This window comes from Crocodylus porosus, unplaced genomic scaffold (genome assembly GCF_001723895.1).
Source record: "Crocodylus porosus isolate Cpor-Errol unplaced genomic scaffold, CroPor_comp1, whole genome shotgun sequence".
Taxonomy (NCBI): Eukaryota; Metazoa; Chordata; order Crocodylia; family Crocodylidae; genus Crocodylus; species Crocodylus porosus.
Window position 1 is genome coordinate 8,561,580 of NW_017728886.1, and position 25,192 is coordinate 8,586,771.

General features: G+C 45.6%; 1 protein-coding gene across 1 annotated transcript in view; it reads left to right on the top strand.

Moving 5' to 3' along the window:
• The window catches only part of OXSR1 (oxidative stress responsive 1), a gene marked incomplete at its 5' end in the record, with an annotated part of 109,239 nt that overhangs the window by 1,513 nt on the left and 82,534 nt on the right, over window positions 1-25,192 (top strand). Inside the window, one exon of the mRNA XM_019530093.1 lies at window positions 16,867-16,975. Coding sequence (XP_019385638.1) covers window positions 16,867-16,975 — 109 coding nt within the window. The remainder of the gene's footprint in view (window positions 1-16,866; window positions 16,976-25,192) is intronic.

Genomic DNA, 25,192 nt, shown 5'->3' on the forward strand with positions numbered 1-25,192 from the left:
TAGCTAGTAATGGTAGCCTTAATCACCAGCTCCCAGTTCTCTTCATGGTGAATGATGATTGTTCTCTGTTTTAGGCAGTGGGGTGCAGTGATTAGGGCACGGATTCCTGGGGTCTTTTTCTAGCTTTTGCTGCGTGAACTTGGGCAACTCATTTTAGATTCTGTGCTCCCAATATCAAGGTAAAATTGATAAATGCTTGCAAGTTTTGTTGATTCATCTTTGTACAACAGCATTTTTTGTCTCTACAAGGAAAGACGCTTTCAATTTATCTGTAAAGCTTCTTGGCCCCTGCCTGTGACCAGCTGCAAACAAACCTTACTATGGCTTTTGTTAGTGTAGGGGTCCTTGACTCTCTTCCCCTTCTACAGCCATGATCTTGGGACCATATCCTTTCTTCATGTTAACAGCTTCTGTGCAGTTGGTGGTCCCTTTCTTCCAGTCCTTGTAAGTCTTCCCAAGTCCCTTTGTCACAAACTGGACAGTGAGATTATTAATGTTTGAGTAATTGCAAATTTCAGCTAAAAGGGTCATGTTCGAAAGCTCTGCATTGGAGACTTGGCATACAATTTTAGATAAAATGTCTTCTAATTACTTATCTTAATCTCCAGTTGACCCATTCCTCAAAATACCTCTGTTTTTATCTTATAATGAATAGGATTGCAATGAATTGCTGTTTTCTTCTCTCATAGGGTTCTAATTATGTGACCTGATTTAGTGCCAGTCCTTTTGCAGACTTGTGTGCAGGACTGCTGTGAAGATGAAAATTCACGCTTCAAGATGTCCCTAAACCTCAGTCATTTTAAAATAAAATGTAGTGATGAATTAGATGGATAGTTTGAGTAAAAACAGGAATGAAAGGACCTTTTTCTGCACCTGTAAACTGAAAAAACGGACTTTAAAAGGTCAGTTAGTAGCTACATGTATTCAAGAAAACAGGCATCAAAATGGATCTGGAGGACAGTAATTTGTATGTTGTGAATGAGGGTAGACTTATTTAGGCATAATGTTGTGTTGCTTGAATGCAGTTATGTCCTGGGTGAGAACAAAGACAGCTGTAGATAACAAAAGAAACATTTCTTCCCTGGTGGGAACAGTAAATCTCTTAAAGTGTTAAATTCAGAAAAAGATGTTGTTCAGCACTCCTTGCTCATTACAGGAGATGTCAAGTAAGGTGGAGAGTGCTGTGTCCCATGGCAGTGGGAGAAGGTGGTCCTCCACAATCCTGAAGGACCCTGGAGGTTTATGGTTAAGTAGAGACTCCTAAAAGGGTATGACCCCCCCCCCCCCAAGTTGGCTTCTCAGTTTTCTCTAAAAGCTGAACCCCTTTTAAAATCTCCCTTATTGCTGAAAATATAGGCTGCCTTCTCTTCCTCCCTTATGGGTTCATCTGTTCCCTGTCCTTCATGTGGTATCTTTAGGCTTTCTAAGGTCTCTAGAGCAAGGGCCTACCAAGGGATAGACAAATCTGGGGTAACATGCACTTCCCAAAAGGTCTCCTTACAAAATATTTCAGTTTTATTCTGATCATTCAGAGTATTGCTGTCTTTATAAATGTCCCATCCCTTTTGTCCATTTAAGTTCCTGGCTCTAGTGATCTTCAGTGCCAGCAAATTCCATAGTCCCACTCTGTAAAGAAGGATTTTTTACTTGTAAGCTTTGAATTTATGGCCTTAAATGTCCCATTGTTTGTGTGTTGTGACTGAGACGGGGAGAAGAGATCCTCCCATCACTCTTCTTGTATCATTTGTTGCTTTTTTATCTTGTGTGTCCTTTTTGTTTTTCTTCTCCAATGTTAGTAATCCCAGCGTTTTCAGTCTTTCAGATAAGTTATTTCTATCCCCTTTAGAAGTCTCTAGTAGCTCTTGCTTGAACAACTTTAGTTATGCAGTGTCAACATTTGTATTTGTAGGGTTTCTTTAGCACGACAGCTGAAGTTTTGGCAGGCTGAAATGGACTCGAGGCATAAATACAGTGAAAAGAAATGCAAAAAATCTTTCCTGCCCTACCCGATACCCCTAGTTCACAGCAGCATCAACAGTCTGGTGTTTTACTAGCTCCATTATCCTTCTGCTGCACCAGTGTGGGGATCTGAGCACAAAAGCCAGCTTACAGCAAGCATTCCAGTCTGTCCTCAGGCAGCAAAATCCATGGTTTTGTGTTGGAAAGTACTGCCTGCTCTGTGAGCTGGGGCAGGAAGGGAATATAGGTTTCAGACTCTAATTTTGTAGAGCACTCTGGACTGTTAGACTTCACTGGGAGTGGGAAGGGGAGATGCTTATTCCCAGAATCTGCCTGGCAAAGTGGGCACAACAGCATAGATCAGAGGAACCATGCTGCTGTTTTGTGTGGTTTCCTGTACGAACAAGCATTTTTTTTTTTTCCTCTGGCCCAGTAGAGAGTTGGGATTTTTGCAGAACTAATATTTGGTGACAAGTTTGCTGAAAGTGAGGGGGAACAGAAGAAGTGAAGGTTGTTTTTTACAGTATCAGCTGAATCGAGGCGTTTTATTCCAGCTGTGTTGTAATACAGAGCTTTGAAAAGGGATTGAAAGAAGGGGAGTCCAAGGGAGGACCCAGGGAGGATCTTTATGGAGAGGTATGAGTAATCAGGGGTAGCGATAGGATTTGGCTGGTTGAGGCTCCTGATCCTTAGGTCTCAAAATATACACGAGCCATGCGAGTGTCTGGGTGTGTAGTACCTGCACCTTACCCGTGGTGGTTGGAGGCTCTCTCAGCAGTAACATAGCACTCCTCTAGAGCAGTGTTTCTCAATTACTTGAAGGTCATGTAGGTGGGACTTCAGTTTATTGCCTTATTGAAGGAAAAAAAAGGTCAGTAGTTTGCACTTCGAATAGATGAATCAGCAGATATCTTGAACCGTGCAGTATTGTGGGGTTTTGTTTTTATCGTGGTGGGACCAGGGTTTTTTGACAAAATGGTTGGTGGGACGTAAGGTGCAAAAGGTTGAGAACCGCTGCTCTAGAGCTGTGGAGTGGTGTTTCTGCGTGTTACAGCCATTTTAATGATAGAATACCAGCCTTGCCGCCTCAAGAATCGGTACAGAAAAAAGAGCAAAATAAATCCAAGATACTATAGCTGTTTGGCAGAAGAAGTGCTGATTGCTGTAGAGGAAGTCTGCAAGCAGGGATATGATTAAAAAGTGGGGGTTAACATGGAGAGCAAACAGCTTAGACAGGTGAAGTATATTTTTGGCCGTCTTCCTTTCATGGTTTTGGAAGTCGCTGGCCAGATCTGTACCTCCCGTTTTTCAACCTCCTCCTTTTTACTTCCTTTTCCACTGGAGGGTTGTTAACCTTTTGAAATCCTCTGGCAATACACATGTTAAAGGCAGAGTACTCTAATGATTTTTTCCAGCCACCTTTCCCCACTGTCTGGGATGTGGTTATGTCGGGGGGAGAACACTGCCTTGTCTGTGCGGAAAATGTTGCCCCTTGTTGCTTATTGTCAAAAGTGACATGGGCTCTTGGGATCCTAAACATTGCTTGGAGTCAGTGGGATGAAGATTTCTAGGTCATCTTCAGGGACTTCTCCCCAGTGTCTCTGCCACTGCCTGCAGAGAGTTTCATGGCTGGGGTCACTGAAAACATCATCCCAGGGCATTGTGCCAGCTCCAGTGCCTCTGGACCAGTGCTGAAGTGACATGATCTGCCTCCAAATAGCAGAGGTGGAGCACACTGTGACCAAGTCATTGTCCTCAGAAAGGGACTGTTCTTGCTATTTTTGAGATGGATGCAATCAGGCCCACATCTGCTGGGAGGGCAATACAGCAGTGCGCAGGCAATCCAGGAAGCTTTTTTGAAGAGTGTTGGAGACAACTTTCTGGTGCAAGTGCTGGAGTAGCCAGCTAGGGGCCATGCTCTTCTCCACCAGTTGTTCCCTGTTTGTGAGCAGTGGGTCAAGAATGTAGTAGTGGATGGCAACTTGGGCAGCAGTGACCGTGAGATGATTTGAGTTCAGGATCCTGAGGGAAGGAAGGAGAGCAGCCAAGTAAGGACCGTGGACTTCAGAAAAGCAGACTTGGACTCGCTCAGGAACTGGTAAACAGGATCCCCTGGGAAGCCAGACTGAGGGGAAGAGGAGTCCAGGGGAGCTGGCTGTACTTCAAAGGGGCTTTACCAAGAGTGTCTGAACAGAGCATCCCAAAGCACAAGAAGACCAGCAAGTATGGTAGAACACCAGCTTGGCTTAGCAGGGAACTCTTCAGTAAACTAAATCACAAAAAGGAAGCGTATAAAAAGTAGAAACTTGGGCAAATAAATAGGGAGGAGTATAAGATTATTGCTCAAACGTGCAGGGATGGAGTCAGGAAGGCCAAAGTACAATTGGAGTTTCAGCTTGCAGGGGATGTGAATGGCAACAAGAAGGGTTTCTACAAGTGTATTGGTAGCAAGAGGAGGATCAGGGAAAGCGTGGGTCCCTACTAAATGGGGGAGGCAGCCTTGTGTCAGAGGATGCAGAAAAGACTGAATTGCTAAATGCCTTCTTCGCTTCAGTCTTCACAGACAAGGTCAGCTCCCAGATCACTGCACCAGGCAGCACGGTTTGGGGAGGAGGTGAGCAGCCAACAGCGCCGAAAGGACAAGCTTGGGACTACTTAAAGCTGGACATATAGAAGTCAGCGAGGCTCGATGGGATGCACCTGAGGGAGTTGTCTAATGAGATTGCAGAGCTACTATCCGTCATCTTTGGAAACTCATGGTGATTAGAAGAGGTCCTGGGTTATTGGAAAAGAGCAAACATAGTGCCCATATTTAAGAAAGGGAAGAAGGAGGATCTAGGGATCTACAGACCAGTCAGCCTCACCTCAGACTTTGAAAAAATCATGGAGCAGATCCTCAAGGAATCTGTCTTGTACCCCTTGGAGGAGGAGAAGGTGATTAGGAACAGTCAGCATGGATTCACCAAGGGCAAGGCATGCCTGACCTATCTGATGGCTCTGTGGATGTGGGGAGACTGGTGGACTTGGCTTACCTTCATTTTTAGCAAGGCTTTTGGTACTGTCTCCCACAACATTTTTGCAGCTAAATGAAGGATGTATTGGCTGGATGAATGGACTGTTAGGTGAACAGAAAACTGGCTGGAGCATTGGGCTCAGGGGGTAGTAATCAATGGCTCATTGTCTAGTTGGCAGCTAGTATCAAGTGGAGTGCCCCAGGGGTCAGTCCTGGACCCAGTTCTGTTCAGTGCCTTCATCAGTGACCTGGAAGATGGCACAGTGCACCCTCAGCAAGTTTGCAGGTGAGATCAAGTGGGGTTGGGGGGGGGGTAGCAGATACACTGGAGGGTAGGGCTAGGACTCAGAGTGACCTAGATGAATCGGAGGATTGGGCCAAAAGGAATCCCTTGAGGTTCAACAAGGACAAGTGCAAAGTCCTGCACTTGGGACAGAGCAATCCCATGCACCAGTACAGGCTGGGTCTGACTGGCTGGGCAGCAGCTCTGCAGAAAAGGACCTGGGGGTTGCGGTGGACAATAAGTTGAATATGAGCCAACAGTGTGTCTTTGTTGCCAAGGTGGCTAAAGGCATACTGGGCTGAATTGGTAGGTGTGTTGCCAGCAGGTTGAGAGAAGTGATTATTTCCCTCTCTCCAGCACTGGTGAGGCCACATCTGGAGTACTGTCTTCAGTTTTGGGCCCTGCACTACAGAAAGGATGTGGACACATTGGAGAGGGTCTAGCAGAGGGAAACAAAAATGGTTTGGGGGCTGGGACTAAGGAGAGGCTGAGGGAACTGGGCTTATTTACTCTGGAGGAGACTGAGGGGGGATTTAATAGCAGCCTTCAACTCCCTGCAGGGAGGTTCAAAAGAGGATGGGGCTGGACTGTTCTCAGCAGTGGCAGACGACAGAACAGGGAGCAATGAGCTCAAGTTGCAGCAAGGGAAGTTTAGGTTGGATATTAGGAAAAACTCTCACTAGGAGGGTAGTAAAACACTGGAACAGGTTACCCAGAGAGGTGGTAAAAGCTCCATGCTTGGAGGTTTTTAAGACCCGTCTAGACCACGACCTGGCTGGGATGATCTAGTTGGGGATGGTCCTGCTTTGAGCAGGGGGTTGGACTAGAAGTGATCTCCTGAGGTCCCTTCCAACTCTCATTTTCTATGATTCAGTGGTATCAGAGTAGAGCTGAGCTGGGTGACTCTCTTAGCAAGTACCTGACAGATTAACATGATGTATAATGGAGGGAAAAGGTCCTGGACTGTGTAAACCATACTTGTGCTAGTACCCACCAGGACTCGGGGCTGGTGTAGATGTCAGAAGAACATGTTCCAGTCGGAATGGTCTGAAAAGCCTTGGATCCTTCTCCTGCCTGCCTGCCCTTGGCTCTGTCTTCGGATTGCTAAATTTTGAGCCATGTCCGTCATCCGGGGTGGGGTGGGTGGGTTGGTTTGTTTTCTGTAGGCACAGGTAGCTAGGTGGTGTGAATCACCAGTTAGAAGAGATATTGGACAGCGGTGAGGAAGTCCTCGGGTCCTGTACGGCTTCGGACTCGGGCTCTTGGCGAGCGGGAGCAGTCCTCAGAGTGACTTGGAGTGATTAACTACGTTGTGATCTTTGATCATAAACATGGAGTAGGTTTAGGAACAGGTGAGATGACTGGAGGTGTGGGATGAAGATCTTGTAGTGTCCAGGACAGTCTCATTTAGGAAGATAATTGGTTAGCCTGGCCATGATGGAGGCATATGCAAAAATGAATTGTAGAGGGGAAAAAAAGTATATTGGACTCTCCCGTTTTCTACTTCTAATTTTGAAGCAAAATGGGAGCCAGAGAAATGGAAGGGTAAGAAGGTTTTTAACCTGATAACACAAAATACATTTTGCCTTACACAGAACTCGCCTTGGGTATTTGCTACCAGAAACCAGGAGGGCCAAGAGTTTTGTGTGATTAAATCCTCCCTCCCCCAGAATTAGATCTATGGATGAAACTATTCAGGGTTAAATTAAGATAAGAAAATGAAAGTACAAACTCATGCTGTAAGACAAAAAACAACTGTCCAGGCTTAATCAAAGTTTCCCGTATGGAGAGTTTAGTCCGTAACAGCTTGTTACTGTGTTTCTTGCGTTTTCTTTTGACTAGCCTGGCATCGGGTAATCACTGGCAATGCCAAGCTGCCTGAACTGCTGCTGTGCTCCAGCGGGACACTTGCCATGGGTGGGCTACCTCTGTCATATGTCTGATGGTATAAAAGCAGCAAGCTGGTTGAGTAGAAGCATCCCAGATGCCTTCATCCTGGATGCCTTATCTGGCTGTTTTCTCAGAGGGGTGTTTCTTTTCTTCCAGTGCCTAAAGGCTTTGATAGACTGAGTGGGTGGAAATGTGTAAAAAAAAATCCCAAATCTGCCAACTTTCCAGTTTTTGCAGTGCGGTATACAACTTGACATACCAGGTGCCCACAGTTGGCACAGGGTTAACTCACACTCCTTGTATCATGGGACCTCAAGTAATAGCAAGCCTGAAGGCTGTGGTCACTGCAAGCTGGCATGATGCTCTGCCATCTAATTCCTCAATACATGAGCAGCTGAGGCGAAGCAGAGCAGTCTTAATGACTTTACTGATTGATGTCATATCTTATTATAGTTCAGGTTGGACGTCAGTACAAGGGGAATGTGAAAGTCTGGTGGCTAAAAGAAAACAGCGATCTACTTTTCTCCTGTTGTTTTGATCTAGATGAAATGATGGTGCCAGTGAAGAATTAAAACAAACCAGCCCCAGACCGTAACTAATAACAAGCAATCACCTATATATTTGAGGTGTTTTAGCGAGACCATGTCGACTCTCACTAGTTTGCCAATGTGGCTTGTAATGCTGGAGGGACAGGCTGGTTGGTTGGCTAGCAGATGATTGTGGGGGATGGAGGGTAGGTAAGGCCTAGTGAGACATGTCCCAACACAGATATCTGCAGAGCATTTTACAGACCTTGATCTTGACAGTACTGGGGAAGTACAATCCCCATTTTGGAGCTGCGGAGAATGGCAACATGTTGAGTGAGGTGCCCATGGTCATGCAGTGAATGAGAAGTAAAAAATCTGAGTGTACGCACGGCTGTCTCGATTCAGCCTGGTGGTGTGCCAGTCCAGCTTGCAGGACCAGCGACTTCTAAGGAAGGTTCAAGAAATGCCAAGAATAACAGTAGATGGAACATCTTGCCCCAGGGACGTGTTCCTCCCAATCTCAGATGAGACCCTTGCCCTGTAGAGTGAAGGCTCATGTCTTTCCCAAACTTCTTAATGTTGTTTAATGAAGTTCTGGATGTTCTTGTCTAATCCCTCCCTTTTTTTTAAAGCCTGCCAAGCAGCTTGCCTTAATCGTGTCTTGTGCTAATGAGTTCCACAGGCTAATTTTGACATTCTGTGGCTAAAACAGAGTTCCCACTTCCCAGTTTTTATGCTTCCTTTTATTTTTTGAAGCCAGGCTTTAGATTGATTAGGATGAAGAAAAATTGACTTATGGCTGCTCTCTGAAAGGAAATGAATTGCTGTTCTCGTTTTATAGCTTCTTAACTAAAACGTTAGGATGACACAAAGAGCAGAACTTGGCAACTTCTTGTGATGCAATCCTGTATAATGCTTCATGGAGCAAAACCTCAGAAGTTTGCATCTGGATTTCAGCCAAGGGAGAAGGATTGTCCTATCAGTACTCAGAACATCTGCAGGTCAGGGGGCAGTGTTAGTAGGCCATATCTGACTTGCTTTTAGCTTAGCTCATTTAATTTGAGCTTCCCAAATAATAGTGCAGAACACATCTGAATCACTGTATTGGCTTTGCGCATAACTAAACAGCACTCTGAATTCCTTTGAAAGCACAGGTGTTTGTGTAAGCACCTCCTCCACTGAGTTAGCTTCAGTATGCAAGGACTAAAATCAAATTTACCTGGCTTCTGCTTTGAGTGGTTGCAGCGCAAGAGCCCTTTAGACATGCTTCAGGAGTGGACTGGCTTTGCATGCATGCATGTACCTGCACTCAGGTTTAACTGGTAGGTCAGCTGTTGGCTGGTAGCCTCACATCCCCTCTCCAATTAATTCTCAACTTTGAGTCATGTATCAATGAGTAAATGGACATGCTTTCAGAATGAGATGCAATATGCTGCTTTCCATCAAAGTGTTTGTGACACTTCCACAAAGGGGCCATTCGATATCTTTTGATTCAAAATAATGGTTTGTAGCAGTTTTACGGGTGTTTCGAAAGCTCTAAAGTGCTTAATTTACTGTCTTGGAAGTGGCAAAGACATTTGTCATGACACTTACGGGGAGGACTTAAGAGCCATTAAAACAGAAGTCTGGCTGCAAGCTCCTGGAATCTGAGGGGTCTGTTTTCATATGCAGCTCAGGGTAAGCATGCAGTCCCCTGCAAAGAATTGTCCATTGCCGAATGTGGGTTGTTTTATCAGTAATGCATCACTGGTAGCTAAAAGGCAACACTTTGAATGCTGCTTCCTGGGTTGTGAATTGGAAATAAGGCATCTGTTTGGGACTGCTTCAGATACCCTCTTTACCTACACAGGGCTTCAGTAAGGACTGCCCCAGATGCACCTGTCTGGCATAGGCTTCTTCCTGGAGCAAAGCACTCAAAGGCAGATTGTAGGGAAATGGATGTGTGGCCCCACTGGGGGGAACTGCCCAGACCAGCTGCTACATCAGACTTCTTCAAAATGAAAAGAGAAGATCTATGGCATATACTGTTCACTTGCTGCTTCTCCACTGTGTGACGAGTCCAGAGGCACTTGCACATAGTGATGACCATCACGTGTACATACGACGAAAATGTTATTTGTGTGGCTTAATGGTGTCACGTATTACACATGCACCAGTTTGGGGGGGCTTAGGTGAGTTTGCATAGTGCAAACTAGACGACACCCAGATGTAATGTAGTTTGCAACTTTGCAAATTGCAATGATGCAGCTCTGAGCTCGCTCCGAGTTGCAGGAGAGGTGGGCAGGCTATGCAGGAAAAAAAGGATCAGGCCCCCTTGCCATTTCTGCTTTCAGCAAGCTCCTGCAGCTGGCAGGATGCCTTGGGCCACCTGGGAATGGGCTGGCTTGCCCCTGGGACAGTGCAGGAAGGCAGCAGGAAGGTGGCTGGGTTTTCTGGTGACCAGAAATCGAACTCTTCCCTGAGCCCCCCTGGGGAGCAGCACCCGGTGGGCTTCCAGTGGCTGGACTTGGGGAATAGTTGGATCAGGCCGAGTGCTGCCTCTGAGCTGGGGGTGGGGGCTGCTTGGCCCACCAGCAGCTTGATTCCTGGCCACGAGCAGGTTCCAGCTCTGAGGAAATGAAACAAAACGGTTCAGGCCCCTTGCTGTAACGTGACGGAAAAATTGAAATTATTTAGTCCTCAGGGTTTTATTCTGTGCCCCACTCTTTCAGTTTAGGGGGCATATATTAAAACCCTGAGGACTAAACCCCCATCACGTGTACAAGCACCCCTCCCAGCAAGATCAGACAGCAAAATTTGAAATCTGTTACTGCCTCTCCCTATCACTTCCACACTGAAATTGCCTTTCTGTTTTACTATTGTTGTCAAAGTCCCCTGGAAAGCTGCTGTGTATTCAGGAAACACTGTGGGTTACGAGGCTAGCCCTTGAATTGATTTGTCCACCTTCCTCCCCCATATGCTTTTAAATAGAGTTCCTCTGGTAGCTATCAGACAGGGGTCCTGGTGAAAGTGCCTTCGCGCTATATTGGTATTGCTAGTGTGGGCTGTTGCATGGATGAGAGTTTGTTTGGTTCCAGTTATAAGGGGGGAAGCATTTTAACCACAATGTCTGTTGTGATGATCAATTAAAACAATTGTGTGTCAGCAAACCTCCAAGGATATGGGCATCCTTTGTGGGCACGAGGGGAGGAGAAACCGTTATGTGGCCACTGTGAGATTAGACTAGGAACGGGAGGAGGGGAAGGGAAGCTCTGCTTTTGTTAAGTCGGCCCCCCCCCCCCTTCCTCTCTAATAATGGCAAGTGCACTGGAAATAATGAGCTGTGATGCTGTTAATTATTCATTGCCTCAGTGCACCACATGAGGGATGGCTTAGTCTGCTCCCGTTACCAGTCAACTGGCTGATGGGTGGTTGTATGATTATGTAGATTGGGCACATGATTTCCCCTCCCCCCCCCCCTTCCTCTATGTGCAAGTGACACTTTTAAAATCTCCGTTTACCTGTGCAACCCAGCCTGGCATCTGGAAATGGTATTCTCCGCAGACTCCCCTCTTTCATGCATCTTTTGAAACACTTTCCTGTGTTTGGTCTGCACAATTCACAATGGCACTGTAGCCCAGCTGAAGGCTGTAACCTATTATTGAAGATCTCTAGCTTTATTATTGGTAAGAGCCGGAGGGATAGGAAAGGGCAAGCTGACTGCAGGTTAAATACATCTCCAGGTAGTGGCTCCTTTCTCTCCCCTTTCTTGCTTGGCTCCGTTCACATCACAGATGTTTTCCTATCTACAGCTTTTCCCAGAAAGAGGAGTTTTAAGTGTACAGATGGCTGTCCACATGAAATTTGATATTTCTTCCTTTAGTTATATTCAAATAGTTGTTCTGCCGTGAAGATTAACTGCTCTTTTCTGTTTTAAAAGTCGACTTCTAAATGCTCTAAAATCCACATGCTTACTCATAGTATCCTGAAGCTTGGGGCATTTCATGGGAGGGTTTGTGGCTTGTGGTCATTGGACCAAAATGTTCGCAAGAGATGGTCCCTCTTCTTTCCCCTCCCCTGCACACATGTAATTACCCTATCTTTTTTCAGGGCTCCTGTATTCTGTCAGTGACATTCTGGGGATGACACAGCTGGGGATCAAACTACAACTCTGATCATGTCCAGAACCAACTCATTTGCTTGACTTTTCCCCCCCCAGCTGGTGCCTGGCACCCGCTCCTGCTTTGGGGGAAAAAAATTGAAACCAAGCATTTAAAAGAAAGTACAAGTTCAGTTTTCAAGTCAAGTGTTAATGCTTCTGAACAAGCTTGATGCTTATAAATTGAATGAATGACACTTGGTGGGCACGGACAGAGTAGCCAAAAGGCTTTCGAGCCTGCCAGTTTTCATATGAACTGCGTGATTTAAAGGAATGGGCAACAGCCATTGAACTTGGACCTACACCCGCAAGTGTTAGTTGGAATCTGACCCCTGGCAGCGATTGGGAGCTGGAGAGAAAGGGAGAGCATTTTGCTTGGATCTGCCTCTGTCAAAGAGCTTTTTGTGTTGAGGGCATTGTGATCTCGGTCTGGCCAAAAATCCAGGAGGCATGCAAATTCTCCAAAAGAGAATAAATTACTCATGCAAATGCTTGCTTGGAGGGGTTGGGGATTAAGAGGGGACTTGGGTATATTGATTGAGTGAAGGGGGGTTATGGTGAGGTCGTTAACTAAGGGAAGGGACAGGGGTTTGGGGTCTTGGGTTGTAGGGGTGGGGTAAGTATGGCAGGAAAAGTGGGGCATTATGAGTATGGGCTCTTGTTAACGTCACATGTCCCTCTTCTGGGTGTGTGCCAGGTTCTGGGGGACCCTTTTCTTCTAGAGCTGCCTCTCCCTCTGGCATCCCCTGTGTGTGTTTCAGAGCCCCTTCCTTTCCCCCTCATGTGAGCCAAGATCTGGTGGGTCTCTGCCTGAGCCTGTTTTCCTGATCTTTGTGTGAGATGAGGTATGGCAGACTTTATCCCTCTAGGAAGGCAGGAGTTGCCCTTATGCACACCCCAGGGAATTATGCAATTATGCACCTGCCTAAAAAACCTATGACTGGATAATCGCATAATTCCCGGGGCTGTAGGTGGAGAGTGGGAAGGGAAGCTCCTGCTTGCAGGAGAGGGGGGTGGGTGTGGGCTCCCCTGCCACACGCCCCCCCGCTTTCTGGTGCACAGCCTCTGCCATCAGTAGTGCCTGTGGGGTGATACTGGCTGGAGCAGGCAGAGCCCCTGGCAGCATGTGACAGCAGCCGAGTGCCTGGAGCTGCATGTGGGTCCTGCCCGTGGTGCAGTAAGCCCCATGTGCTGGCACGGAGCCAGCCTGGTTTGGCCTGAAAGCTCCCACCAGTGGGCTGAACTGGGCCAGCTCTGTGCTGCTGTGTGCAGGCCCCGGGATTTATTGGAGCTGTGTGTTGCCACGGGTGCTGCCTGCTGTGGGCAGGAGCGCCCTAGGGCCTGCTGGTGGTGGGGGCAGTGCATAGGTGTGGCAGTGCGGGCTGTGCGTGGGGGATGAGGAATGTGTGACTGTGGACTTTACTCCTTCCCACTCCTGCCCCCCCATCCCTCCCACAGGTACTTGCAAATATTTCTAGAGAAGGTTTGAATAGTGTTATGTTTAGTTTAATATGTGCAAAAAAAAATGTAATTTCGTATATCTTTGAATTTTTCTGCGCATAATTCCCTGGGGTGCATCTCTGACACTAGGGTACGAGGATGTCTGCCTCTGTGGAGCGAGCTGGGGTAGGCATGCTGGCAGCCTCCACAGGGCTGAGGACTGAGCCTGGCATGAGTACAGTAGTGCATGCTTGGGTGCAGACCATTGGAGATCAAGGCCTGGCAGCAGAGCTGGGGTAAGGACTCCTGCCCCCAAGGGATGAATACAGCCGTTCACAGCTTTCAGAATTGCTGCCTTTTTATCTGTATTTATTTATGGGGGGGAAAGGGTAGGGGTTAGTTCAGCTCACACCATTGCGGTGAGTTGAATAGGCCACTTCACACTTTCCCCCCAACACTCTTCTGCTTAAAAGTCAACTCTTAAGTGCTCTAAAACCCAGGCACTTGCTTGAATTTCCTGTGCAATGTGTTGTGTCTGGGAGGAGCAGAACAGCAGGTCCAGAGTTGGGGTCACTTGAGCTTATGGTCCTGAGATCCAGGCAGGGAGCGGGGTATTTAAAGTTGTCAGATTCTCCCATGGTGTTCTTGTGTAGACTTGGGGAATCGAACCAAATTTGGTTAGACCTGAAGGTGGCTCAGTTACTTGACTTTTACCCCTGCTGGTGCATGACATCCACTGCCTCAAGCAAGTGGAAGCAAGGTTGAGACCAGTGTTGAATGAAGAATTAAGTCTATATTCAGGTGCTCGGCATCCGCAGGCTCCTGTCTCTTTGGGAGGGACCCAGTAAGTGCAGGGAGCTGTGGGTACTGTGCAACAACTTGTGCGTCAGGAGTAGGGCAGGGGGGCCTGAAAGGAACCCAGAGCTGAACTCTGATTGCTAACTCCTACAAAGATCATGTCTCTCTTTTCAAAAACATAGGACAGTGGGGCCATCCTTTTTGAGAGATGTGCCACTCCAATCCCGTTCCCGTGCCTGATCTTTGCTCTGCTTTGTTCCCTGCCCTATCTTTTCCTGTGTTTCTTCCCACATCTGCCTTGTGTCACTTTTGGCATACATGCCATGGGTTGGCCACCCCTGACCTAGGACGTTTGCCTGGTAACGTGTTGTTCTCTTCCAGAGTGAGTTTTGTCTATTTGAACGTCTAGGAAGTGAAGAGTACACTGGCAGGTAGCTTAAACCTTAGCTCTGCCCTCCATGATGGATGAATGCAGCTGTATGCTCTAATACACATAGTTTAGTTCTGCCTGGTCATATCTACATGAAGTGCCAAATGTGCAGTAGACTAATTCTACTGCGCATTAGCATGGCAGGCAAAAACTGTGCTAATGCACAGTAGAATTAGTCTACTGCACATTAGCATCACCTAAAATGCACGTGCCAGTGCTATTGCACAGTAATGCCGGTTATTGTGCACTTAAATAGTACCTGTTATTGCAGGTACTAAACTAAATGCACAGTAACCATTGTGCATTAATGCACATATAGATATGCCCTCCTTTGTACTACCTATACCCACCCTGCAGTCGAACACTCAGCCTGCCCAACAGAAGAACGTGGCTTTTGCTAAATTGTACAGCTGTTCGCTCTTACGTGTATAGTGCCATCTACTTGTGTATCTTTTTTTCCTGCCCATTGTTAATCTATCAACCATCCTTACTTCTCTGTTTAACTGTCGACAGTTGCCACAGCAAGGTGACCCTGGTCCTCAGTGCTGTTGCAGTACTGAAATGAAACATGGTGGATCTCTCAGAATACGCTGGCATCACTTTCCTTTGTTCCTACAAATTGAGGTTGGACAACAGGCACCCCTTCCCCAACATAGAAAGAAAGGGCCACTGCTGTCCTGGCTCTGTCAAGCTGCTCCTGATAATTCTTCTGCCTATCAGTATAGTTGCATCTGGCATGGTGTACAGGCAACCCCCGCTTAGTGCTCTTAATTGGTTCCCAAAAAACTGAGCAGTAAGCAAAATCATTGTTAAGCAAAACAAAGTATTTGACGACCGAATATGGCAAGCGCTATAATGAAACTTGCTGAGCGCTAAGTGGAATTGGGTATCAATTTAAAATGAGTCCTTTGTAAGCAACTGAAATGTGGGTTTGGTTATCAAATTGTACCATGTGCACTTCCTTTAAAGGACTGTTTTGCTAATGGGAAGTTATGGATGAGGTAGTTCTTCTTGTATCCAGAGAAAGGGTCTGATGTTGGGGCTAGGACCCAGAACTCCTCCTGAGGTCTAATCTTGGACTGGACACAGACTGCATGTGTCCTTGAGTAAGCCATTTAATCATCTCTTTTACCTCTCAGAAGCACTGATGGGACTAAGTAGCAACCTTGTTCCCTGTTCTGGAAAGTGAAGCAAATATTTAAGGGGGTGCAAAGACTCCTAGAGCATTGAGGAGAGCCAGTTACTGTGGGTGCTCTGATTATTAAGGTCTATCGAAGTTTCTTGGCTAACACCAGCTTTCCAGTCCACATCTCTCTCAAGATATAATCTGGAAGACCAATTTTTTCCTTTGGACCAGGTCCAGACATGAAGTGGTTTATCGATACTTATGTAAGGATCTGTTCTAACTGTGCTTGCATCATGGGCAAAGTGAAACCAGCTTTTCTTTTTTCTATTTTAAGGAAGCTCTAAATATGCATGTATTGTTAAAACAGCACTTACCTGAGCTATAGAATTAATTTCAGTTGATTCTTAATTCTGCAATGGAAAAAAACCCCCAAACTTTTGTGTTCTATTTCTGTTTAGAGCAGGGGAAACTCATGCGCTCCAGAAACTTCAGGGTTTTTGTTGTGCAGACTCCATGTGCCAATTTGACTCTGTAGTTCCTTTAATTCTGCAGATGCAGACCCAGGGCTGGTAGCTTTGCCATGCCCCGACATGGTGCAGTGATCAAGCCTGGTCAGTTTTGCAGCTGCTATTTAAAAGCCTGTACGGAAGCAGTGAGTCTGTTTCCATATTGCTGCCTCTGCATCTCCTCTCTTTCCTCAGCTGCCTGCCTAAGCCTGGGGGAACCGAGGCTGGGAGCGGGGTACAGATTTAAAGTCCATTTTATTCCCATCCCAGCCATCCTTACAAACAGCAAGGAAACTCCTGGGATGGGAGAAGGGGTGGGGTGGGTGGTGGTGGTAGTAAAGTTCTTGGTGTTATAGATGGCTTCAAACTCCTCAAGGACCAATTAGTAAAGGCTGATCTAAGAGAAAGCCAACATGGAAATTTTAAGGGCAGCAGTATAGCAAAAATCTCTAGCATGATTCTTCTCCTCTGTACTGTAGTTGGCCTTCTGCAACTGTCTGACCTCCCACCTTTTCTGCTTACTACCCAAAAGTAGGTTGACTAGTCCTGTATCTAGACAATTTCATGGTCTAACTTGAGCAGGTCAGGTTGGCATGGTTATTACAATTCAGGATTTTCATCATTACTTGTAATTAGTCCTTTTCTTCCCCTCATCAGTACTCTGACTTGAGGCAGATAGTGGCAGGGAGAAGAATGGCATATAAAGACTAGGGAGGCAATGGCATATAAAAACTAACACTTTTCTTCTTTCCACAGAAAGAAATTCAAGCCATGAGCCAGTGCCATCACCCGAATATTGTATCTTACTACACATCGTTTGTGGTGAAAGATGAGCTCTGGCTGGTGATGAAGTTACTTAGTGGAGGTGAGTGGTCCTAAGGTCAGATGCCCTGAAGAGTATGGGAAGCGGCCGGCATAAACAGCCTTCTTTCTCTGCTGTACTGTACCCTCCTCTCCCATTGTTTCCCCTTGCCCAAATCTGAAGACTCTGAAATAACGGTTCAAAAAGTTCCCTTTGAATTTTCTCAAAGTTAAAGGGATACAATCAACATGAAAATATCAAGAGTTCAAACTGAAGTGCTGTCTGTTGCCAGTAATACCCAAGATGATAGTAACTGAAAGGTTGGAGTTTCAAATAAATGGAAAACAATTTATTTTTATAGTGCTTCATCTAGAAAGCAGGCTTACTTTCCCCTGCATAGTCACTTTTTTTCTGTGTTTCTCTCCCCTTTTGCTGTGCAGAAGACTCACTCCAAACATTTGAGAAGTGGAAAATGTGCATTAAATCATAAAAACTGACAGAAATTTAGTGGTGGGTATAGTTCCAGTTACCAGGTGAAGCTTTTGGAAATGGATTCAGTTTAAAGGTGACTGCCTCCCAGGTCTTCCTGAATGTTGATGCAAAAAGTGCTATTGTTTCCATCAGTAAGTAAGCCTCATCCCCTGGAGAAGCTTGACTTTTTCCTAGTCAATAGTTTCACCTTCTCCTCTTGTCTCTCAACAAGCCTGCTGCTTGTTGGTGATAAGCTGTTGTTAACTGGCTGATGCATTGATTTGACTCTCTTTATCTGTTGGGCTCCCTGCTTAAGAACCCAAATCTCTGTGATCAATAGAACAGCTCTTGCACAATGCAGGTGTTTGATTCTAGGTGGAAGGAGGCTTGTGGTATGGCCATGCAGCGAGCTTCTGGGCGGATGGATGCTTGATCTGGCTTGTCTTCCACCATGAAAAGCTGGGTTCTTTTAGCTGTTTTTGTCCTCGAGCAATACTGGATGTGCTTCTAATCATCTTCCTATTGGTCTCAGTAAAAGGGGACATTTCTGCACCCCCATTGTTCTAATATCAAGCATCCGTGTGTCAAGCAACTACACTTTTGGACTAGAATCTCTCTGTTAGAATTGGTTGCTATGGCCTAGGCTCCTACCCTGCCCAAATGCCATCTTCTTGGGTTTGGAGGGCAATTCTGGGTCCAGATGGCGATCTGATGTGATAGAGGAGTACACTTTTATTAAATCATCATGCTATCAGAGGCCTCTGCTTTACTTTTTCAATAAGGCAATAATTAAATCTGTAACGCTATCACCAGGAGAGCGTCCTGCTGCATCACTTGACTATATGGAAAAATCTGGCCAAACTTGGTTTTCCACAGGAGCTTCACAACAGCCACTTGGTGTGTGTCCATGATAAAAGTTGCTGTAGAAAATCATCACAGCGCTTTTCAGGAACCGAGTGTTATGCAGGGCTAATGTTGCGAATTTAAATGAGTTTAAAAATCTGCTAATTTTTCCTCCCCCTTTATTAAGCGAGTGGCTGGGTTTAAATGCCTTATTTTCACCCTCTTCTTTTCAGACTACTGTGTGGGTAAGCATTCCCCATTGGCTTACCATTCAGGATTCATACCACATACATAAGAAGCAGGGCTTATGTACCTTGAACACAAACTGACAATGTACTGTAGAGCACAGACCTTGCTAGACTGAAAGTGCGAGTAGATGCCTCTGGGAATTGGTGAGAAACTAGGGAACTTTTTCCTTCTTCTGTCACTTGCCCACTAAGTGCAGCTAGCTCATTGGTGGCAAGTTGTACAGTTGGTTGTGGTTAAATGCTTACATTGCACAAACCACAGTACACTTGATCCCACTAGATTAGGACTTGTGGACGATTCAGACTAGGAGGTGGGTTTAGATTCAAAGAACAGTGGTGGAGAAGCTTGTACGTACTTGTGTGTGTATTTTACTGTTACCCTCTATTCTGGAGGAAGATTTAAGAATTACTCTTAATGCTTGTTGTCCAGTAACAGCTACAAACATTTGAGTGCTGCACCAGCCAGCCAGAACTTTGTCTGGCACACTCATTTCTGCTTTTACACCTCTTTCCCATCTATATTACAGATTGAAATGAGGAGAAGATCAGTCTTTGTTGCTTGCTCTGTGTCCTGACTTTAGTCTTTTGTTCTCTGTGCTACCAGGGTAATGTTTATGAATATTCTTTGAGTTGTTGCAACATTATAGAAATCGATCACCAACATTGTGCTGTACATCAAATCCCTATGTTGTACTTCAGAAGTTGAGGCCTGTTTTCATAAAAACTTTTGTACCTGGTCTTCTAGGCTAGAGAGAGAAATTACAGATAAACTGGTATAAGTGATTAGAAACTGGTTCAAATCTGTAACACAACAGAAGTTCAGTGCATATCATCCATTTTGGAAGCGGTTTAAACCAGTTTAAGGTAAACCTGGATGGACATAGCATCAGACTTTAACTGATTCAGGTTAAATCAGTTTATTGAACTTCTGTGCCAGGTCCCCTCCAGATTCAAGTTCACTCACAGCTGCCCAGCATCCTAGGATACTTTGTACCTCCCCCACAACCCCACCTTCCTCCAGGTGGGCAGGCTAGCCTTGGCCCAAGCTGTCTGCCCCGTCTTACCAGGGAAGCATGCTCTAGCGTCCCCCAGCTTCTGACCTGGGCCACGCGCTTCAGGCATGTGGTTGCATTTCGAAAATCAAAAGTGAAAATCTGTTCATTTGCTTATCAGTTCAACTGACTCAGTTTAGGCTAACTTGTGAAGATTGAATGGATTCATCCTGGAGATTTTTTAACTGCCTTGTTGTGCAATCACATTGCTGAATGAAAAGGATGGAGTATGTGAGGCCAAAATGAGAAGATTTTTGTCTGAACTCTGATTTAAGTGAGTCTTAAAGTATTTATCACCTTTTAATTTGGGCTTGAGCCAAAATCCAGGCAGACTGGAGGGGAAGCGTTGTTATGAAGAATGAGGGCCAGCACATGAGTCCAGGTGGCTTGTATTTAAGGGGTACAAGAGACATTTGTGCTCTCCTGAGTCGGCTGTAAATGTTTGGTTTGTCTGGTATTACACAGCAGTAGCAAGGAGGAGGTAGCTTGGAAGGCAAGCTTTTCCCTGGATTTTTTTTGTTCCTCTTCTGTTTCAGAAATCAGATTGAACTTCTGTTTTTCCACACTTTGCAGAGCCACCTCCTGGGGTGGCAGGGGGCTTTCTAACCTTCTGACTGAAGTGCCATTTTCTTTCTCTGCTACCATGCAACCCTTGTACGTGGTCTCACTGCATAAAACACGTGGCTTGCTCATTTATTTTTAATTAGGATGAGCAGCCACTACCCCTGCCTGCATGCCTTCTCAGACTGCAACCCTCTACTCCTCCAGTGCACTCCTGGCTCTAGCAGAATTCATGTCGTAACCCTGCAATGCAAAGCCAGGGCTAAGTCTGCAAAACGCTTGCTTGTTGAAAACGCCTCTTTATGGCACAGAGTAGGTTTTACCATCCCAGCCTGCAGCCTGGGAAGCCTCCATGCTTTTTTAAATGGTGCAAGCCTTTCAGAGGTTGAAGCCCTGCCAGCTGATCATGCACTCAGTGCCTCTCTGTCTTCTTCGAGGCACATAATTGAATCTGTGTAGGAGATCAGCATTTTGAAACAGTTATTCATACGCGATTTTCTTTTTTCCAGAAGTTCCTGCCTAATCAACTTCTTGCCTCGTCCTTTTCCTTAATTATCCTCCGAAGTTCTTGGCTAGTAGTTTAGGAAAGGGGAGCAAAATGGAAGGGGTAGAAAGAATCCTTGGGTGCTGTTACACATGCTCTGGGGGTGGCACTTTAATTAGATTGGCGCCAAGAGCCGCTCTGAAGCGCTGCTGCATCTTGTGCATCGTGTCTCTGCACTTTGCAAATGGCGGTGCGGGCGCTTGAACTAAAGCTCGTTCAAACTTTCTGTGCCTCCGCACTCATGTGTAGGTGCCTTTTTTAAGTCTCCAACAAGGGGAGGGATCTTGTTCTCTTTCCTTGTTAGTCGCTGATCTAATCACTCCTAAGGCTTCCCTAATGCCAAGCAGCGAATTAAGGTCACAGCTTGGGCAAAGCTTCTTGTTTAACTTTTTGAATTCTCCTGTTATCAGAAATAGGATCTAAGAGAGCACAAGGTTAGTCGGTCTCCAAGGTAAAGATCTGTTAAAAAATAATAGCTGTGGGCCTACAGATGCCTTATAGCAATTGCTCTGTAATAAGGTGGAGTTTCCCATAAGGATGGGATGAGGTGTCTGATAAGATCTCTGTGGCTGTACGAGTGAGGCGTGTTTGTATGTTGGTAACTACATTTAAAAAAAGGTAAATATAAAAGGTTGAGATCAATGGATTAACCAGTTCACTTAGTGTAGCCATTTGGGGGAAAAGGAAGTTAGAAGTCAAAGTAGGATTTATCTGAAAACCCTGATGCTATATACTCCACTATCTGTAACCTTCTCCACTGTACCACATCCCCCTTCTGCTAGCCTTAATTTTGCTTTGTTTTACACCTTTCCACAGATGTTGCATATCCCAGGGGGGAAGGGACAAGAGAAGGAAGCATCCAACATGAATTCTGCTATGACTGTTCTGGCTCTGATGTGGCTTAACTTATATTGGGAATGCATTTCAAACTCATGAAGCACAGCATTTATTCAGGAGTGAGTGTGAGTGTGTGGTTTGTTTTTTTTTTCCCCCACCCCATGCCGTGTATAATGCATTCCTTATCTGGAAGCTTGCTCGGTGTCTCTATTTATTCCCTATCCTGCTGGATTAGGGCTTTGGATATTATAAATTGGAGAAATGTGGAGGCTTCTTATCTGGTCAGAGGCTAACGGAACAGGGATGTATGTCTTGGAGGTGGTTGTGAAACTCTATTCTTTGTTTTTGAGATGTGAACATTTAAGGATCCTCCAAGTTGGAAACTGTGAGGGCCTGATGCAGCAAAATACTCTGTTGCAGCAGACTCTGAAGATCCTAAGCCAACACATAGAATAGCTTTTATTCAGGCCTTTCTGGTCCTGCAAAAATCAGAGCGCTGTCCACATAATATAACAGCAGCTTGCCTGGCTCACTTGTGCCAAACCTCTGCCTGACTGACAGCAGTCGATTTATTACTGCAGGCTGTCCATGCTAATGTGGTGACTTGGGGAGGATTTTTTTTAATGTTAATTTGAGGTAATTCGGAGGGAGTCTTTCTCTTGAGTCTAATGTCCCGGGCATGTGTAATGCTCTCGGACATTCCTGTTCAGTAGCGTAGGGTGCGGTGTGAAGTGTGTAACTGAGTTGGCTGCTGCGAGCACCATGCTCTAGCTTTTTGTATTTCTCTTTACCTATCCTCTTCAGTCTCTTCAGGTTCTTGCACAGTGCCCATTATTTTTGGGCGCATGCCCTTAATGTGTTAAACTAGGGGTGGCCAACTTTTTAGGCAGGCACATCACAAATTAGCTTTCCTTGAGTGCCACTCTGATCCCTTTCCCCTGCCTGATCTGCTGCTCTGCTTTCTGCTTCCTGCCCAACCTGCTGCTGTGCAGCCTGTGCCTTCCTTGGCCTGTTGTGTGCCACGTATAGAGGCTGCCCATGCCACTTGGGACATGTACGACAAGCTGGCCACTTCTGCATTAAACCATGTGACCAATTTACTGTCACTTGGTTCTTCTCTCTCCCTCTCTCTCAAAGGAGAAACATCGCATGCAAATTTCCTGTGTAACATGCTGCATGCAGGGGAGATCTGAATACAAGGCATATATGTCTCTTTGAGCAGGAAGTTTGACCCTTGTGGTTGCTTTTAGTTGAATGTGCTTGCCTGCAGTAGATCTACGTGTTACAAAACTCTCCATAACAAGAGGTGGCTAGACTTAATCTGTCTAGGCTTAGACCAAAATCTTGACATGGCCTAGAGCCTCGGGACCTGCAGCTTTTTGAGATGTATGTGTCCTAGAGTCAGTAGTCTGTACAGAGCACCCCAGTTTCAGGAACTGCATTTAAATTGCCTGAAAGGTGCTAGCAGGCCACGAGCCATGGATTTGCCACCCCTACTATAGAACGTGTGATACGGGTAAAGATTGCTTTTATACCTCTTGGGGTCTGGTGCTCTGTCTCCAGCTTTTAGATAGGTGGCACAGTGTGCATCCTCTAAATCTGCAGCTTTAACAACTACATACTCCCATTTGGAAGGAGCAAAGTGGAAAGAGCGAATCCACTAGTGACTTGTTGCCTTGCGTTGTTTCTACATCTATGGAAAGCAATGAAACCTCCACCTCTTTGAAGCAGTAAGAGGCAGTGCAATGTGGAGAAACATTGATGTGTGCATATATGCCAGGGGCCCGTTTTTACTTAAAGAATTTGCCTGATCTCTTCAACTTTGGTGCCTTAAGACAGTTAAATTAGTTGCCTGATTTGTTTTGAAAGGTTGCTGGTGGTGTTGATATGAGCTGTAGGAACCCATCTCTTAAAATTTGGCCTTTTCTTAAACTAGCTAAGAGCAGGACTGTTGTAATGTTTTGCTGGCAGCTATATCATATAGCTGTGTGAAAGTGTCCCTTGCCTTAACTGACAACTATATTGGCAAAACCCCTGGTGTAGATGCAGCTGAATGAACAGGAGGGTGTTTTTCAGCAGAGCATATAGCTATGCTAGTAGAAGATACCACTCCTGATCACACATCCATCCTTTCTCCTTGGGGGCAATCCTGGTAGACCTGTGGCAGGAAAGATACAGTAGCACAGGCTCATTGCATGATGACAAACTCTTGTGGATTTAATAGTTTGGTACGTGCTCAGGTTTGATCCACAGCCTAAATATGTGGCACGGTTGAAGCATGATAAAGTCTCGTAATTGGAGTGCTTGCTGTGGGGTAGGACCCTCTTTCTGGTACTTTAGTAATGTGTCTAGGGCAGTAGCTCTCGGCCGTTTTAGACTCAAGGCATCTCTCACCTCTCAAAATCCCTCAAAGGCGGCTCCTAACTCACCTATTGCTTGACTGCCGAAACTCATTTATTCCAATACAAGGTGAATTCCACCCCCCACCCTATTAATAGAAGAATTGCTCTATTTATTTTCTGGCAGTAAAAAAACAAAAAACAAGACAAAAAAAAAAAGCAACCAAGCCAACAACAACAAAAAAAACACACACACGCACACAAAAAAAACCCTGAACAAGTGATCCCTAAGAGCTGGCATTTTCTGAGGGCCACATCAAGTTTATTGAGGGAATGGCATCTCGAGTCCAAAAAGGTTGAGGCAGACTGAAAAAAATGCGTTTTTATTCATAACCTTCACTAGCACTGTAGTCTACAATGAGTGTTTCTTCGAAGAAGGTGGAGCCAAAGAAACCTGTATCCTGTGATTACGTCTCATGCCCACCTCAACAGTGCTATCTGCAGGAGAGTAGGAGCCCTGAGCAACTATTAGAGTTGCTCCTTTAGCTCATGAAAATGAATGTTTTACAATGCTGACTGCTGTTGATTTGAATTCGTATTGATGTGTCACAGCGGCAGGGCTATCACATGTGCATGTCCTATATTTAGATATTGGTTCCTCCTTCTTTGAAGAGATGTTCACTGTAGACTACAGTCCTAGCAAAGGTTATGTATAAAAGCTACTTGACTCAATCTGCCTAGATCAGTGGTTCTCAACCTTTTTGGGCTTCAGGCACCCCTCAAAATGCCAGTCTTCATGTTCACTTTTTTTTTTTTTTTTGTGACTACAACAAAATAGAGCAGTTCTTCTGTTGCAGAGAACTCGGAAAAACTACAGCCGGTTAGAGTGTTTTTAATGCTATGGATTTCTGTTTGAAGTCCCTAGGTTTACTGTGTGAATTGTGTTTGCACACTGAATGGTGCTAACGCTGTGTCACTCCACAGCACTCTTGAAAGGCTCTCAAGGCAGCCTAGGGTGCTGCGGCATCCTGGTTGGAAATCATTGGCGTAGATGTAAGTCATGGAAGGCTCTTTCCTCAAGCTTGCACATTCAGCTCTGCAGATGCTACTTTGGGTGAGGTGTAAATACCTATGGGGAGATTCTGGAATGAGAGACAACTTTGCAGTGTTATGCAGGTAGGGCAGGCTAAATTGTAGGTTCTCCAGTGGTTGTCTGCATTACATGTTCTCGTATGTGGGTGCATCTCATACTCCCATAGGCCTATTTTCAAACCAGCCCTACAGGGAAATGCCTTACTTGCTCCAGAAGGAAGCTCAGTTTAGGTTCTCCAACCTGTGATTCTGTGCATTTCATGTCTACCTTAATGGCTTGTCTGTAGGGGAGT